This window comes from Monodelphis domestica, chromosome 1, assembly GCF_027887165.1.
Source record: "Monodelphis domestica isolate mMonDom1 chromosome 1, mMonDom1.pri, whole genome shotgun sequence".
Lineage (NCBI taxonomy): Eukaryota > Metazoa > Chordata > Mammalia > Didelphimorphia > Didelphidae > Monodelphis > Monodelphis domestica.
In genome coordinates, this window is record NC_077227.1 from 426,283,519 (window position 1) to 426,298,037 (window position 14,519).

General features: G+C 42.8%; 1 protein-coding gene across 2 annotated transcripts in view; it reads left to right on the forward strand.

Moving 5' to 3' along the window:
- Positions 1–328: 328 nt before the first annotated feature.
- OLFML2A (olfactomedin like 2A) overlaps positions 329–14,519 on the forward strand; it is a 51,022-nt gene continuing 36,831 nt past the window's right edge. The window contains exon 1 of one of the 2 annotated variants that reach the window (XM_056812125.1): positions 329–498. In XM_056812125.1, the coding sequence (XP_056668103.1) occupies positions 430–498 (69 nt within the window). In that variant the 5' untranslated portion in view covers positions 329–429. Of the gene's footprint in view, positions 499–6,614; positions 6,894–14,519 lie in introns of those variants that run through there. The other variant, XM_056812126.1, reaches the window with a different exon arrangement.

Consider the following 14,519-nt stretch of genomic DNA (forward strand, 5'->3'; position numbering starts at 1 on the left):
AAGACCCTTCCTAATCTCAGTATCTCTGGTTATCTTCAGGTTGGGAAATTCTCCCAAACAAATGCTTTCAATATACTTTAATTTTGTTTGTTGGTTTTTTACACAAACACGTGCCCAGTGGAGGAAAGGGAAGCGCAAATTCTAGCAAACTACTAGCGGGTGGGAAAGTCCCTGAGCCGGGAGTTGAGGACCGGAGGGATAGGCGGGGCGGGGCGGAGTCCAGGACCCAACCCAGGGTCCCCCGGGTAAGGGAACTGGCGGGGGGGGGGGGGGGGCGACTCCGCCCCCAAGTCCTGCCCCTCCGCAGGCCTGCCAAGGGAGGGCGGGGCAGGGCGCTAAGAAAGAGCGGCGGGAGCTTCGGGAGCTTCAGGGACCTAACTGAGAGCTCATCACTGCCCAAGCGCTTGTCCCGCCTGTCCAGCCTGAGCCATGGCCCCACGCGGGCTGCTCTGGGTGTCACTGATGTTCTGTGTCGCCTCAGTGAGGGCTAACAGCAAGGTAAGTCCTAGGGAACCCAGGGGATCTGTCTCCTTTGCTCACACCGGCTCCCTTCATCAGTGCACCTTTAGGATCCTTGGGTGTCCACTCTGGAGGAACCTTAGAACACAGAATGTCAGGCCTGGAAAGGACCTTGGAACATAGAATTTCAGGGCTCAAAGAGACTTTAGAATATAAAATGTTAGAACACAGAATGTCAAAATTGGAGAGACCGTAGAAGGCAACATTCACTCTCCTCCAATTTGAAAGGTGGGGAAACAGGCTCAGAAAGGGAAGGCAACTTGCCCTTCTTCAGTCCTCTGCTAAAGCCCTGTGCCCCTGGAATCCATCTTTTCTACTGGTGCTCTGCTAAAAGTTCTCTTGCCATCCCTCCCTCCCCACAACTGACCCTGGCTTCTTAGTGTTGGATTGGGGTAGTGCTGTGATCAGGAGAAGGAATTCTTTGGTCCTAGGGATGGCTTTGAGGAATAGGGAGGTAGGGATGGGTGTTGGTGAAGTACTATTGACTGGAGCCTGGGAAAGGGGATTAGGACCCTGGAAAGAGGGCATTTTGACCGATGCTTTTTTCTGCTTAATATCACCCTGCATGGCATACAGCTCAATCAATTTAAACTTTTACTAAATTATGTAAATAACTGGGGTTGTATGGGGTATTGAGGAAGCACTAGCTCTTCTGGTATTGAGGGCTTGCTGACTTTTCAAGGCTGCTCATCCACCTTCAGTGTCTATCTTTTATTCAACTGTAAATAATACAATATGACAATAATACAAAAGGGCATCCAGGATCTGAGACCAGAACTATTTTTCCTTCCAATCTGTAAAATAAAAGACTCAGAACAGATGATCTCCAAGATCCCTTCTAGCTCAAGTATTCTTTGTCCTAAGTTTTTATATTCTTTGTTAAAACATTTTGCTTTCTAATATGTTTTCCAGTTCTCTTATATCCCACGATTCCTCAAGATCCTCTATAAGCCACTAGATCACTAATGAAAAGGGGTGGGGAGGGGGCAGGAATCCATCCACTGACCCTGATAATTCAGAAAAAGGTAATAAGGTAGGAAAGTGCAAACACCAGGGGTAAAAAGAAAAAGGAGGCAAAACTGTTTTGCACATCCCTGTGCAGCTAGTTCACCTAAAGCCTCTGACAGGGTTTTCACCAGGAAAGTGTAACATAAAAGTAGTACAAATTCCTGCCATTTGATGACCTATGAAGTCATTTTTGGGGGAGGTAAGGAAAGACTTCCAGGTGGAACTGAAGTCCTCTGTGCTTTTTTCTACACACTTTTCCTCTGTCTCCCAGATGCCCTGTGATTTAGCTCAGGTCCCCTGGAAATATCAATTTCACTTAATTTCCAGAAGAGTTGTAAAGGAACTTAGAACATAATAATACCAGCTACCGTTTATATAATGTTTGAAAGATACTTTACAAATATCTTCTCATTTTATCCTCACAACAACCCTGGGAGGGAAATGCTATTATTTTGTCTATTTTACAGATAAGGAAACTGAGGCAGATAGCAATCAAGAGACTTGATCATATTCCTATAACCATAAAGCATCTGAGAGAGATGTTGCACTTAGGTCTTTCTGACTCCAGGCCCAGTACTCTGGATATTCCACTACCTAGCTGACTCTAGATGTTAGGATATAGAATGTAAACCATGGGAGATTGAATGTTTTTGGTTTTGTTTTTTGAACCCTTACCTTCTATCTTAAAATCAATACTGTGTATTGGTTCCAAGGTGGAAGAGAGGTAAAGGCTAAGCAATGAGGGTTAAGTGACTTACCCAAGATCTCACAGCCAGGAAGAATCTGAGACCAAATTTTAACCTAGGATCTCATGTTTCTAAGCCTGGCTCTCAATCCACTAAGCCATATAGCTGCCCTATTCCCCTGACCCCCCCCCCAAGCTAAATAAAATGTTAACAATCAAATGATCTTAGGGTGGGAAGGGACTTCAGAGATCATATGGCCCAGCCTCTATTCTGACCAAGAATCTCATCGAAAATACCTTCAACAAGTAGTTGTCCAGCCTTCCCTTGAAATCTTCTAGTCAGATAGCCCCTTGTATTGTGAAAAAGATCAAGTTGTTGGATGCCTGTCTAAATCCATCTCCTGAAGCTTCCGCCCTTTCCTCTTAGTTCTGCTAACTTGAGTCAAGCAGCAGGAAAATGTTTGTGCTAGGGAAGCATGGTCTTGGTATATGAGAGTAAAAAAAAAAACAAACCCTTCCCAAATCTACCATCAATTTCCTGGGTGTTCCTGGAGTCAAATCGTTTCATTCTGTGTACCTGTTTTCTCAATTGTAAAATAATGGGAATGGGCTAGCATGCTTAATGTCCTAACATTAAAGAGTCTAAAATCTCTTTTAGATGTAACATTCTGAGGGTCTGCCTTGCCTCAGGTTAGTGGCCATATCCAGGTCTCTTGAGTCATGTCTTTTCATTAAAATATTTTGCTACATGTTGTAGATGCAGGAAGCCAATATCATTTTGTCATTTTTTTCTCCCTTTTCCTCTAAGGTCTCTTTAAACAGAGCAGGAGGTTGTGTGGGTTTGTGGCAGAAGAATTTAAATTGAAAGCAGAAAAGAAAATGAAAATCCAAATTTGCTGTGTCAACCAAACATCTTAGTAGCTTAAAAACATTTTTTTAAGCCATAAACAAAAAACATCCTAGTCCCAGGTGCACAACTTGTGCCTGGACATAATTCTCTGGTGAGCATTTGAGGAGCCAGGTATCTCTGCCATTCAGTGATGGAAATCTTCACTCTCCATAGGAAGAGGCACTCTGGCTAGCATGATCTGAGGCTCTACCTCCTGGGAAAAAGAAAACCTGATTTTCCAATTTATTTGTTTCTTAGCTGAAAGAGCCCCAGAGTCTAGGATTCAAGCAACCTGGGGTCAGTCTCAACTCTGCTACTTTTTTGTTGGGATAAAATGCTCAACAAGTCCCCTTCCCCTCTTCCACCTGTTTCTTCATCTGCAGAATAAGGAGACTGGAATAAATGATCTCTAAGAAAATCCCTTCAAATCAAAATCCTGTGATGTGTTCAACCAGATGTTCTCTAAGGTCTCTTTTATTGTTATCATTCTATGTTCCGTGGTCTAACCATTTATGTTCTAACATCATTTCCAGCTCTACCATTTTGCATTCTAACATTCTCTGCTCTAAAAGTTTAATGTCATGAAAGGAGCTGGATTTAGATCAGACAGTTCAAATCCAGGCTCTGCCATTTAATACCTGTGTGATACTGGGAAAGTCGCTTAACCTCTCTGATTTTCTCTTCTCTAAAATAAGGGAGTTGGACTAGATGGCCTCAGAGGGTTCTCCCAGCTTCTCCTCCATGATCCAATGATCTCTCACAGCCTCCATGCCCCATGATTCTAATCTCTGAAGATTAGACTCCTAGCAGGTCCTAGCAGGTGTAGATTTATGCATGGGATGGGGGTGGGGGAATAGAGCAGGGAGCTGTGGATAATCCAAGTCCTCTGTCAGCCCAGGGAGCTGGAGGTATGAGGGTGGAGGAAGCCTCCTTTTGGCTGCTGATGCCTGGGTGTGAGAGGCCTAAGGAAGGAGGCCACTACTGAAATAACCCACAGCACACTGGGGGTGGGAGAGAAGGAAGCAGCTGGTAACAGTCCAGGGGAGCTCTCAGCCCCAGGCATGCCAGCCTTCATTCAATTCCAAGCTGACCTTGGGGTCCCTGGGGAGCAGGTGGGGCTTGGGAGGAAGCTGGCAGGAGGTGGCCCTGGCCACCTTCCCCCAGCATTGGGTAGGGCTGTTTCTGCTCACAAGCTCCAGGCTCTGCGGGTCTCCTGGGCTTAGGTGGCTCTTCTTTGACTTGTGGAGTTTCCGCCCGGGGGTGTAATTGGAAACAGGACGAGCTAGAGCAGGAAAAGCTCTTTGCAGCTGTCACCCCATGCCCCCCTAAATCCCCCACCTCTCCTCCACACACACAGACACACTCTTCTGGCCTGGAGTGCCAGGGCCAGGACTAGGATTAGGGCAGGCCCAGAACATATGGGATCTTCTATGTGATCTCAGCCTCTGCCCCAGGGAGGCCATACTCCTCATCACCCCTCAAAGGGACCCTCTTCTTTAGGACCCCCTCTACGAAGCCACCTTTGCTTCAGGAATACCTGTCTCTCTGCCTCTTGGGGGCAAAGTTTCCCCTCTGGGATTACTGCCTTTCATAGTTTTATAAAGGGGTCCTTTGTCCTCTGTCAATTCCTCTGGGATTCTTCCACCTACCTCTGGGGATACTTCTATCCCCCTTCCCTGTATAGGAGCCTTCTTCACTTCCAGAGCCTCTCTTTGAGTTTTCTCTATTTCCTAGGGCTCCATTGAGGAGTTTCTCAGGCTAGAGACTCCCCCTTCCTGTCTAGAAACCCCCAGTATTTGGTCTTTCTCCTCAATGAGCCCCCTACTGGAAACCTTGCCCTCTGGAAACACCTGGGGGATCCCTACTGGAGTAGTCCCATTTTTTCAGTTTCTCTCCTTCTGATAATCTTTCCTGGGGTCTCTCCACCTCCAGAAGCCTCCAGTGGATAGAATGCCAGGTCTGGAGTCAGGAAGACAATTCTTCCTGAGTTCATATCTAACTTCAGACACTTAATAGCTATGTGACCTTGGGCAACTCACTTAACATTATTTGCCTTGGTTTCTCATTTATAAATGAGCTGGGGGTAGGAAATGGCAAACCACCCTAGTACTACTTTTGTCAAGAAAACCCCAAATGGTCACAAAGAGGTAGATGCAACTGAAAATAGGCTTCCCCTTCCATTTATTTTTTTTTCTCTCCTCTCCCTCACTTGTCCCTCTCTCCACCATGATATCCCACATGAGGTAGCTTCAGCTCTGGTAGCCATTGTGAGATTTTTTTTTCCTTTCAGGAGTCTCCCTCAGGGATCCCCTCCCTGGGAAAGCAACGGGGACTTATCAGTTAGGATTGGACTTCAGTCCTGGAGAACCCAATCTATTCTTTGTCTTGAGTCATGGGTGTTGCAAGTTGAAGTCTTAGGTGCTGGAACATGGTCTGTCACCTAACTGAGGAGAGAAGAAAGGAAGGGAGATTCCCCTATCCTTTCAGAGACAGAAAACTGAAGACTGTGCTGGTGTAAAGGTCAGTCTAGGCCATGGTCCAAAGAGGAAAGGAGATTTGGAGTCAAGTTCTGGATTTAAATATTAATTCCACCATTTATATTACCTTTGTGACCTGGGCCAAGCCACTCCTTTTCCTTAAACCTCAATTTTCTACTCCATAAAAAGAGGGGATTAGATTAGATGATCTCCAAGATCCTTTCCAACAATCCTTTGATTCTGAGAACCTGAGTTTACTTCCAGCAAGTCCTCTGGCTTTGTCCTGCCCTTGGCTGCAGCTCTTCCAAACCTCTACCTGCCACTCCCCAAAAGACCCTGAATCTCTACACATACCCCCTCCTGAAGAAGTGTGGGGACCAGATGTGGTTTAGTGGACACAAATGTGTACTACATGACCCCTCATGTGAGACTGAAGATTTCAGAATGTGAGAGGTCATGGGGGTGGAGGGGAAGATAGTGGCAGAGGAGGGGAAAGGTAAGAGAAAGCGAGAGAGAGAAGTGGGGAGAGAGACCGGGGAAACAGGGATGCCAGAGAGGCAAGGGAGGAAGGGAAACCTGAACAAGAGGCAAGTCAGGAAGGAGATAGTGAAAAACAATAAGGGGCACACAGCCAGCTAGACTGAAGTTGGCAGTTCATTCCTGCAGATGTGGGAGGGCATTGATTGTTGGGGAAGCCTAAATGTGTTTTCTGCAGACAATGAGATTGACCCTCATTCCCAGTCTGGGAAGGGTGGTTGAAAGTGAAGGTGAAGATAAAGTAGGGGACACACACCCTGGCTGCTGGCAAACTCCAGACACTGGCTCCAATGGAGGAGGGGCCATATCTCTCAGCATTTCCTTAGACTGACAAACAGTCAGCCAGACAGACATTGTGATCCTTCTTAATAGGATTTATAATAGGAAGCAGCCTTGATTCTGGCTATGCTTCTGAGGAAGAGAACTAAATGTGGTGGTATCAGCCAGCAACTTCGACCTGGTGATTTTAAGTCTTACAGGCTTGATAGCAGAACCCAACCAGTAATTTTCCCATTGTGAATAGGTCTAATTCAACTCAATAAACAACTGGGGATCTCTTTGGCTTGATGTATTATGACAAGAACTGAATTTTGACAACCAATTATTCCACAGCCATTCATAGAACGCATATTAGGTCCATATTGGCAACCCTATGGCAAGTGTGCCAGAAGGGGCTGCTCCCCTCCCTTCTCCATGAACACCTTAAGGACATTTTTCATATCGCCCACCCCTCTGCCCAGCAGTCCAAAGGGAGTACTTCCTCCCTCCCCTGTCTGAGGTAAGGCTGGGGAGGGGGTGTTGCAGTTTGGACTCTCTGTCTCCAAAAGGTTCACCATCACTGCACTAGGTCTATCTCAGGTTTATAGATCTTGTCATAGAGTTTATAATCTATAGACAGGACAAAGAAAATCATAGGAGCTAGAACAAATAAAAAGATCATCTAATCCTCCATTTTACATGTGGGGAAACTGAGGCTCAACAAAGGAAAGTGATCTGCTCAAGGTTGCACAAGTGGTAAGTAATAGAGTTAGTGTTTGAACCTAAGTTCAAATTCAATGCTCTTTCCATTCTATAATTTATGTCATTCCCCAATTAGAATGTAAGCCCAATAAGGGCAGTAATATAATCAACCCAAACATTGTCTCTCCCTCAGCCACCACCAGTAGGACCCTGCATAGACTGGCAGAGATAAATATTTATTTGTGAATTCTAAGTGCCAACTGAATGACACAGACAACATGTTATATTGGAGTGTAGAGGAAGGACAAATTCCTGTGTGCTATAGTAGTCAGGAAAGGCTTCCTGGAGGAAGTGAGACAGATGAACCTCTGATTCAGATAAGCAAAAGTAGAAAATGGATGGTATTTCAGAGGAATAAGGTGGAGAGGCATTTTTCTGTGATAGAATCATAGAATCTCAAGAGTTTGATGGAATTATAGAGTCTTAAGAGGTCAGCCAGTCCCATCTCTAGCTGACAAAGAATTCCCTCTACAATATCTAACAAGTATTCATCTAGGTTTGACTTGAAGACCTCTAGTGACAGACCTTCCACTTTCTTCCAAGCAGGTCATTCCATTTGACATTAACTCTAACTTTAAAAAAAAAACTTTTCCGATATACATATATATATATAGACATATATATATATATATATTTTACATCAGTTATATTTCCAAAAGTAACCCTTCCAGATTTGTCCTCTTGCAAGGCCATCCCTTATGATAAAAAAAATAATAAAGAGGGAAAAATACACAACAGATCAGCAAAACTAGACAACCCATTAAAATCTGTAGGGGTTCCTGATTGAGGGTCCCCCCTCACCTCTGCACAGAAGGGAGAGAAGTACCTTATTGATCCTTGATAGTAGAGATTGTTTCCTTCATTGTCTTTATATCCCTAGTGCCTTGGATAATTAGTACCTGACCAATCAACAAGCATTTATAAAGTACCTACTCTGTGCCAGGTACTGTGTTAACTGTAACTTGTTAAAAATTTTTTCCTTTCATCAGGTATAAATCTACCTCTATAACATCTAGCCATTGTTTCTAGTTCTGCCATCTGAAGTCAGGAAGAATGTGCCTCATCTCTCTTCCATTTGACAGTTTGTCAAATATTTGAGGTTGACTTTTTTGCCAATCCCTAAATCTTCTCTTCTCTAGACTCAATATCTTCAGTTCATTTAGGGTTATTCCTGCTATGACATGGTCAAAAGGCTTCTCACTCTTGTTGCCCTACTCTGAGTCTTCTCCAAGTCAATGAAGTAGTTTCTAAAATGTGATAACCAAAACTGAATCTAGTATTCTATTTTATTTTTAATTGAAATTTTTTATTTAATTAATTAATCTAGAATATTTTTCCATGGTTCCATGATTCCTGTTCTTTCCCTCCCCTCCCCCCCACCCCCATAGCCAATTCGAAAAACACAAGTTTTTACTTGTGTCATCGATCAAGACCTATTTCCATATTATTGATGTTTGCACTAGGGTGATCTTTTAGAGTCTACATCCCAAATCATATCCCCATCGATCTATGTGATCAAGCATGATCCATGTGATCTGCATTTCTACTCCCATGGATCTTCCTCTGAATGTGGATAGCATTCTTTCTCATAAGTTCTTCAGAATTGTCCTGGATCATTGTATTGCTGCTAGTAGAGACATCCACTACATTCGATAGTACCACAGTTTATCAGTCTCTGTGTATAAGGTTCTCCTGGTTCTGCTCCTTTTGCTCTGCATCAGTTCCTGGAGGTTGTTCCAGTCTCCATGGAATTCCTCCACTTTATTATTCCTTTTAGCACAATAATATTCCATCACCAACATATACCACAATTTGTTCAGCCATTCCCCAATTGAAGGGCATCCCCTCATTTTCCAATTTTTTGCCACCACAAAGAGTGCAGCTATAAATATTTTGTACAAGTCTTTTTTCCTTATTATCTCTCTGGGGTACAAACCCAGCAGTGCAATGGCTGGATCAAAGGGCAGATAGTCTTTTAAAGCCTTTTGGGCATAGTTCCAAATTGCCATCCAGAATGGTTGGATCATGAATCTAGTATTCTAGATGTGACTTGAAGACAAAGAACATAATCCTCTGGAGTAGCTAGGTAGCTCAGTGGATTGAAAGCCAAGCCCAGAGATCTGGGATTAAATATGGCCTTAGACACTTCCAAGCAGGGTACCCCTGGACAAGTCATTTAATTCTCATTGCCTAGCCCTTACCACTCTTCTGCCTTGGAACCAATATACTGTATGGATACTAAGATGGCAGGTAAGGGTTAAAAAAAAAAAGAACATAATGATCTCTCAATACAGACAAAATGCTTCTCTTGATGAAGCCCAAGGTCTCATGTTTTAGTTGACATGTTACATTACTGATTCACACTGAGCTTGCAATCCATTAAAACCTCCAGACCTTTTGCACAGGAACCAACATATTTCCTCTGTCATATACTTATGATGTTAATTTTTTTTTCCAAGTGAGGGACTTTGTATTGATTTCTACTAAATTTCATTTTATGGAGATTTTTTTGGAACTTGGCTCTGTATTAACTATATGATTAAATTTTGTGTTCTATGCAGATTTTATTAGTGTGCCATCTATGCTATCATCCAAGTTGTTTATATTCATGTAAGTAAGTTAACCAGCATAGGGGCCAGGATAGACCTGTGGGGCATTACATGAGGGACCTCTTTTCAAGTTGACATCTACCCACGAATGACAAGTCTTTTAGACCAGTCATTGAACCAGATTTGAATCCACTTAGCTGTATTTTCATCAAACTCACATCTCTCCACTTTGTCCATAAGGATAGCATGAGAGACATTGTCAAGTGAGTTATTGAAATCTAGGCAAGTAAGGAATCGTTGCAGTATTTCCCTGATTTAACAATCTTTGAACCCAGTTAAAAAAAAGAAAAGAAATGATTTATCTGTCTTGACCTTTTTTTGAAGAGACCATGATAGCACTTGGTCATCACTGCTTCCCTTCCTAAGTGATAACAAATCATCTCTTTAATAATATGTTGTAGAATTTTTCTGAAAATTGGAGCCAAGCTTCATTAAATGCAGAGTCCAAGACCCATAGCTCCTTACCTCTGCACAAGAGGGAAAGACGTGTCATTCTATAGTTTTCAGAATGTACTGTCTTCCCTTTTTAAGAAACTAAATCAATGTTTGCCCTTCCCTTCACTAGTCCTATGGGACCTATTCTATTCTCAGTCTTTGAAAGGTCATGGAATAACTCAATAGTGGCATCTGATTGTTCTTTCAATATTTGGGATCTACTTTGTTTGGGTAGGGTGTCTTGGACACATCAAGGGTAGCTGCTAGTATCCCCATACCTATCTCCACATTTATTAGGTTCAGCTCCCTGTTAACATTTTTTGTTCTTGCCAAACTGAAATTCATTCTTCTTAGCAGAGAAAACTGGCCTGGAGAGTGCATTTAGACCAGTGATGTAATGGGAGGTAAGACTAGAGACTTGGGTAAAAATAAAGAAGAGAGTCTAAGAGAGTTTGGGGGCTCAGCAGCTGATCCAATCCAGTTGATCAACAAGCATTTATTAAGCACCTGCTATGTGCCAGGCAATGTACTATGCATTTCTCAAGGAGCTTACTCCAAAGATGGGAGAAAACATGTTCAAAGTATATTCAAAACACATATAACAAAGTAGTTTTGGGGGAAATGCCACTAGCAGCTTAGAGATCAGGAAAGAATCATGTAGAAGGTTGCCTTTGAGATTATTGGATTGGAGTCAGAAGATCTAGGTTAAAATCTCAGATCTGTTCCTCACCTTGGGTAAGTCAATTAAGGTCTCCAGATCTCAGTTTCCTCATCTGTAAAATAAGAAGGAAGGACTAGATCATTTCCAAGTTTTCTTCCAGGTCCAGGCTATGAATCTATGAACTTGTACTTGGGAAGTAGGAGAAATAAAAGGAGATAGTGGGGCAGCTAGATGGCTCAGTGGATAGAGAACCATGCCTGGAAATGGGAAGGACTTGGGTTCAAATGTGAATTTCAGGCACTTCTTAGCTTTGTGACTTTGAGCAAGTCATTTAACCCCAATTGCCTAGCCCTTAGCATTCTTCTGTCTTGGAACCTACACTTAGTATTCATTCTAGGACAGAACAGAAGGTAAGAGTGAGAGAGAGAGAGAGAGAGAGAGAGAGAGAGAGAGAGAGAGAGAGAGAGAGAGAGAGAGAGAGAGAGGAGGGAGAGAGGGAGAGATTGGAAGGAAAGAGAAGGGAAAGAAGTAGTGAAGGAGGTTGAAGAGTAGTTAGCAAGGTATATTGAAGTAATAGATGAGATCTCCCAGTAGTAGTAATAGGAGGAGGATTGGGAGGAGGTGGAGGAAGAAGAGAAATAGAAGGAAGAACAGAAGGAATAATAGGAGGATGGAAAGAAAGCAGGAGGAAGACTAGGAATAAAAGACTGAGATTTGGAAAGAACCTTAGGATCCTCTAGTCCAGGGTTACTCACCTTTGTGTCATGGACTCCTTTGGCAGTCTAGTGAAGTCTGTGAACCCTTTCTCAGAATAATATTTTTAAAGGCATACAATAGGGGGCAGCTGGGTGGCTCAGTGGATCGAGAGCCAGGCCTAGAGATGGGAGGTCCTGGGTTCAAATCTGGCCTCAGACACTTCCTAGCTGTGTGACCCAGGGCAGGTCACTTGACCCCCATTGCCTATCCCTTACTGCTCTTCTGCCTTGGAACCAATACACAGTATTGATTCTAAGAAAGGAGGTAAGGGTTTAAAAAAAGAGAAAGAACATGATAACTTTGAAGGGGTAAGTTTCCATTGAGTGATGATATTTGGAGCTATTAGATTGTTAATTATTGAGGAGTGAGTCAGTAGAAAGACATAATAAGTATTTATCAATTCTGCCTTGGAACCAATACATAGTATTAATTCCAATTATTTCCAATATTTCCAAGATGGAAGGTAAGGGTTTAAAAAAATGCATAAAATAAAGGAGAAGGGAGCAAGCATTTATTTAGAGTCAATCACAATCAAATCTCTTTTGGTTAAAAAATAAAAATTTAAAGATAAACAAAGCATAAAATTACATAAATTATAAGGGAAACTAAATAATAATGTTGAAATATAGTTAACAAAATATGAAAAAAAAATAAGTTCAGGGAACCCAGGTTAAGAATTCTAGATTCTATATGAATCATGTAACCATGGAAAAATATTCTAAATTAATTAAATAAACAAATAAATTCTAAAAAATAAAGAAAGAATTCTAGATTCTAGTCTAATCATCAGTTTACATAGTGTGCATTTCTATTGTGCTTTAAGATGTAGAAAACATTTTCCTTCTAGTAGCCCTCTGAAGCAGGTAGAAAGTAAGAATTATTTTCTCTACTTTATAGATGAGGAAACTGAGGTTCAGAGAGATAACAGAACTGCTGAACTAGTAAATGTGAAAGTTAAGACTCATACCCAAGTTTAGATTTATAGGGTGGAGAGAGAAGATGAAAGAAATTCAAACTGACCAGGGAGGTTTATCCACATTTAGGTGATTTGGGGTATTCAAAGAGGACTAACATTTCTGGAGTGGGGGCTTGCCAAGCCTAGGACTATTCTTACCAGTTGATTCAAGAAGCTGTAAAATATGCAGCAGCCACGCTGCAGTAAAACCATCTCAGGAGACATAATCTATCAGCCAGGTTGAAGGCAACTGAAAGATCTTGAGCCTCTCAGAATTAGGGGGATGCCTACCGCAAGCATGTGAAGACACACACACACACACAAATGAGAACAATTTATTCCAAAGGCCATGAAAGTGGTTAAAGCCAGCACTGTGGAGTGCTTAGAGCTTGTTTGGACGTAGAAGATAACAGGTCATCCACTACATCTCCAGTCATTTTTACTTTTGTCTTGCCAGTGGCCTTCAATGACTCTGGCAGAAAGAAGGAAGCTGATGACTTTATGCAACTCTGCCTCACTTAAATCCTGTGATATCATTGATCCTCTTCAAAAAAGGATGAATAATATCAAATCAGACCCCTGTTGCTTAATCTTAAAGTAACTAAACTATCTCAAACAAGAGCTCCAAAGGCCAGATTTTCAGGGTTTTGAAAGGTCAGAATCATCTTCCAAGTAGGTGGCAGGATATCCTTATGGAAGGAGGTGAGGGGTTGGAAAAGAAATGAGAAAGGGAGAATAGCAACTTTCTTTGGCACCCATGATCCCTGCAGAATTTGATCCATCCCAAAGTCTAATTGACTCCTTTTCAGTTAAACCACTAATTTTCCCCCTAATGGTTTTTGGATTCCACTGTGAACTGCTTATGAGCTTTCGGGGTCCTATTTATACAAAAATCACCGAGAAAATGAGGACAGCAGCAGAATATGTGGGCAGTGAGGAGTTTTGTTTCAGAGGTAGGAGGGGAGGGGAGTGAAAGAAGAGAGTGGGAACCAGGGAGATGTTGGACTTGAAGAAACACATTTTCCAGGTTTGCCTGGAGTTGCCTGGAGGGAGGAGAGGATTAAGAAAAAGAACTAGCTATAAAGAGTCATCAAAAGACTTCCCAGGATATCTGGAACACAGTCATTTAAAATGACCCTTCTTTATAGATGGGTGTCCTAGAATGAGCCCTAAATCAGGAGGCAAAAGAACTGAGTTCTAATCCTAACTCCATCCCCATTCAGCTCTAACTTTGGGAAAGTGGTTTTCCTTCTTTGGGTCTCTATTTCCCACTCTTGAAAATAAAGGGGTTGGACAAAGAAGATAGATCTCTGAGGTTGCTGCCTCTCACACACTCACACTCTTTGTTTTAGAGTCTAATATTTTGTCTTCTGAGCCCTAACCTTCTACGTTCCCTATTCTGACATTCTATGTTCTGGGGTTCCGTCTGGCTCTAAAATTCTGTTATTAGGAATCATCTTTCATTGTGTAAATTAGTGAAGGAGAGGAAGGAATTCTGAGTCAGTTCCACCTCCAAATATGGCTCTTAGGCACAAGGCTTTGTCCTTAGCAAAAGTGAAAAGATGGGTGGTGGGAGGGGCAAGAGGGAGGTGGGGGCTGGGAGGCTTGAGCCAGCTGGGCAGGATTTGGCCTGGGGGTAGGATGGGGGGTGCTCCCCTCCTGGACCAAACCCAGGATTGTTACCAAAGGCTATTTCCAGGCCAGCTTGAAAACTGACCCACCAGTGGGCCTGAGTGAGCCTTGCCAACCTCCCTGAACCACATAGGACGTTGCACCTCATCACTGAGGGAAAGAATGTAGCAGATGGTCGCTGCTTGGGCAGATGAGCTAAATAGCTTTTCCTGCCCAGTAATGGGGGAGGCGCCAGTTTAAGTCCCCCACACCCAATCTCTGTTAGCTCCCCTTTTGCTAGGGCCCCATCTGATCAGGCCAGAGAGGCACAGGCTGGGATTGTGAGGGGGCAGAAGC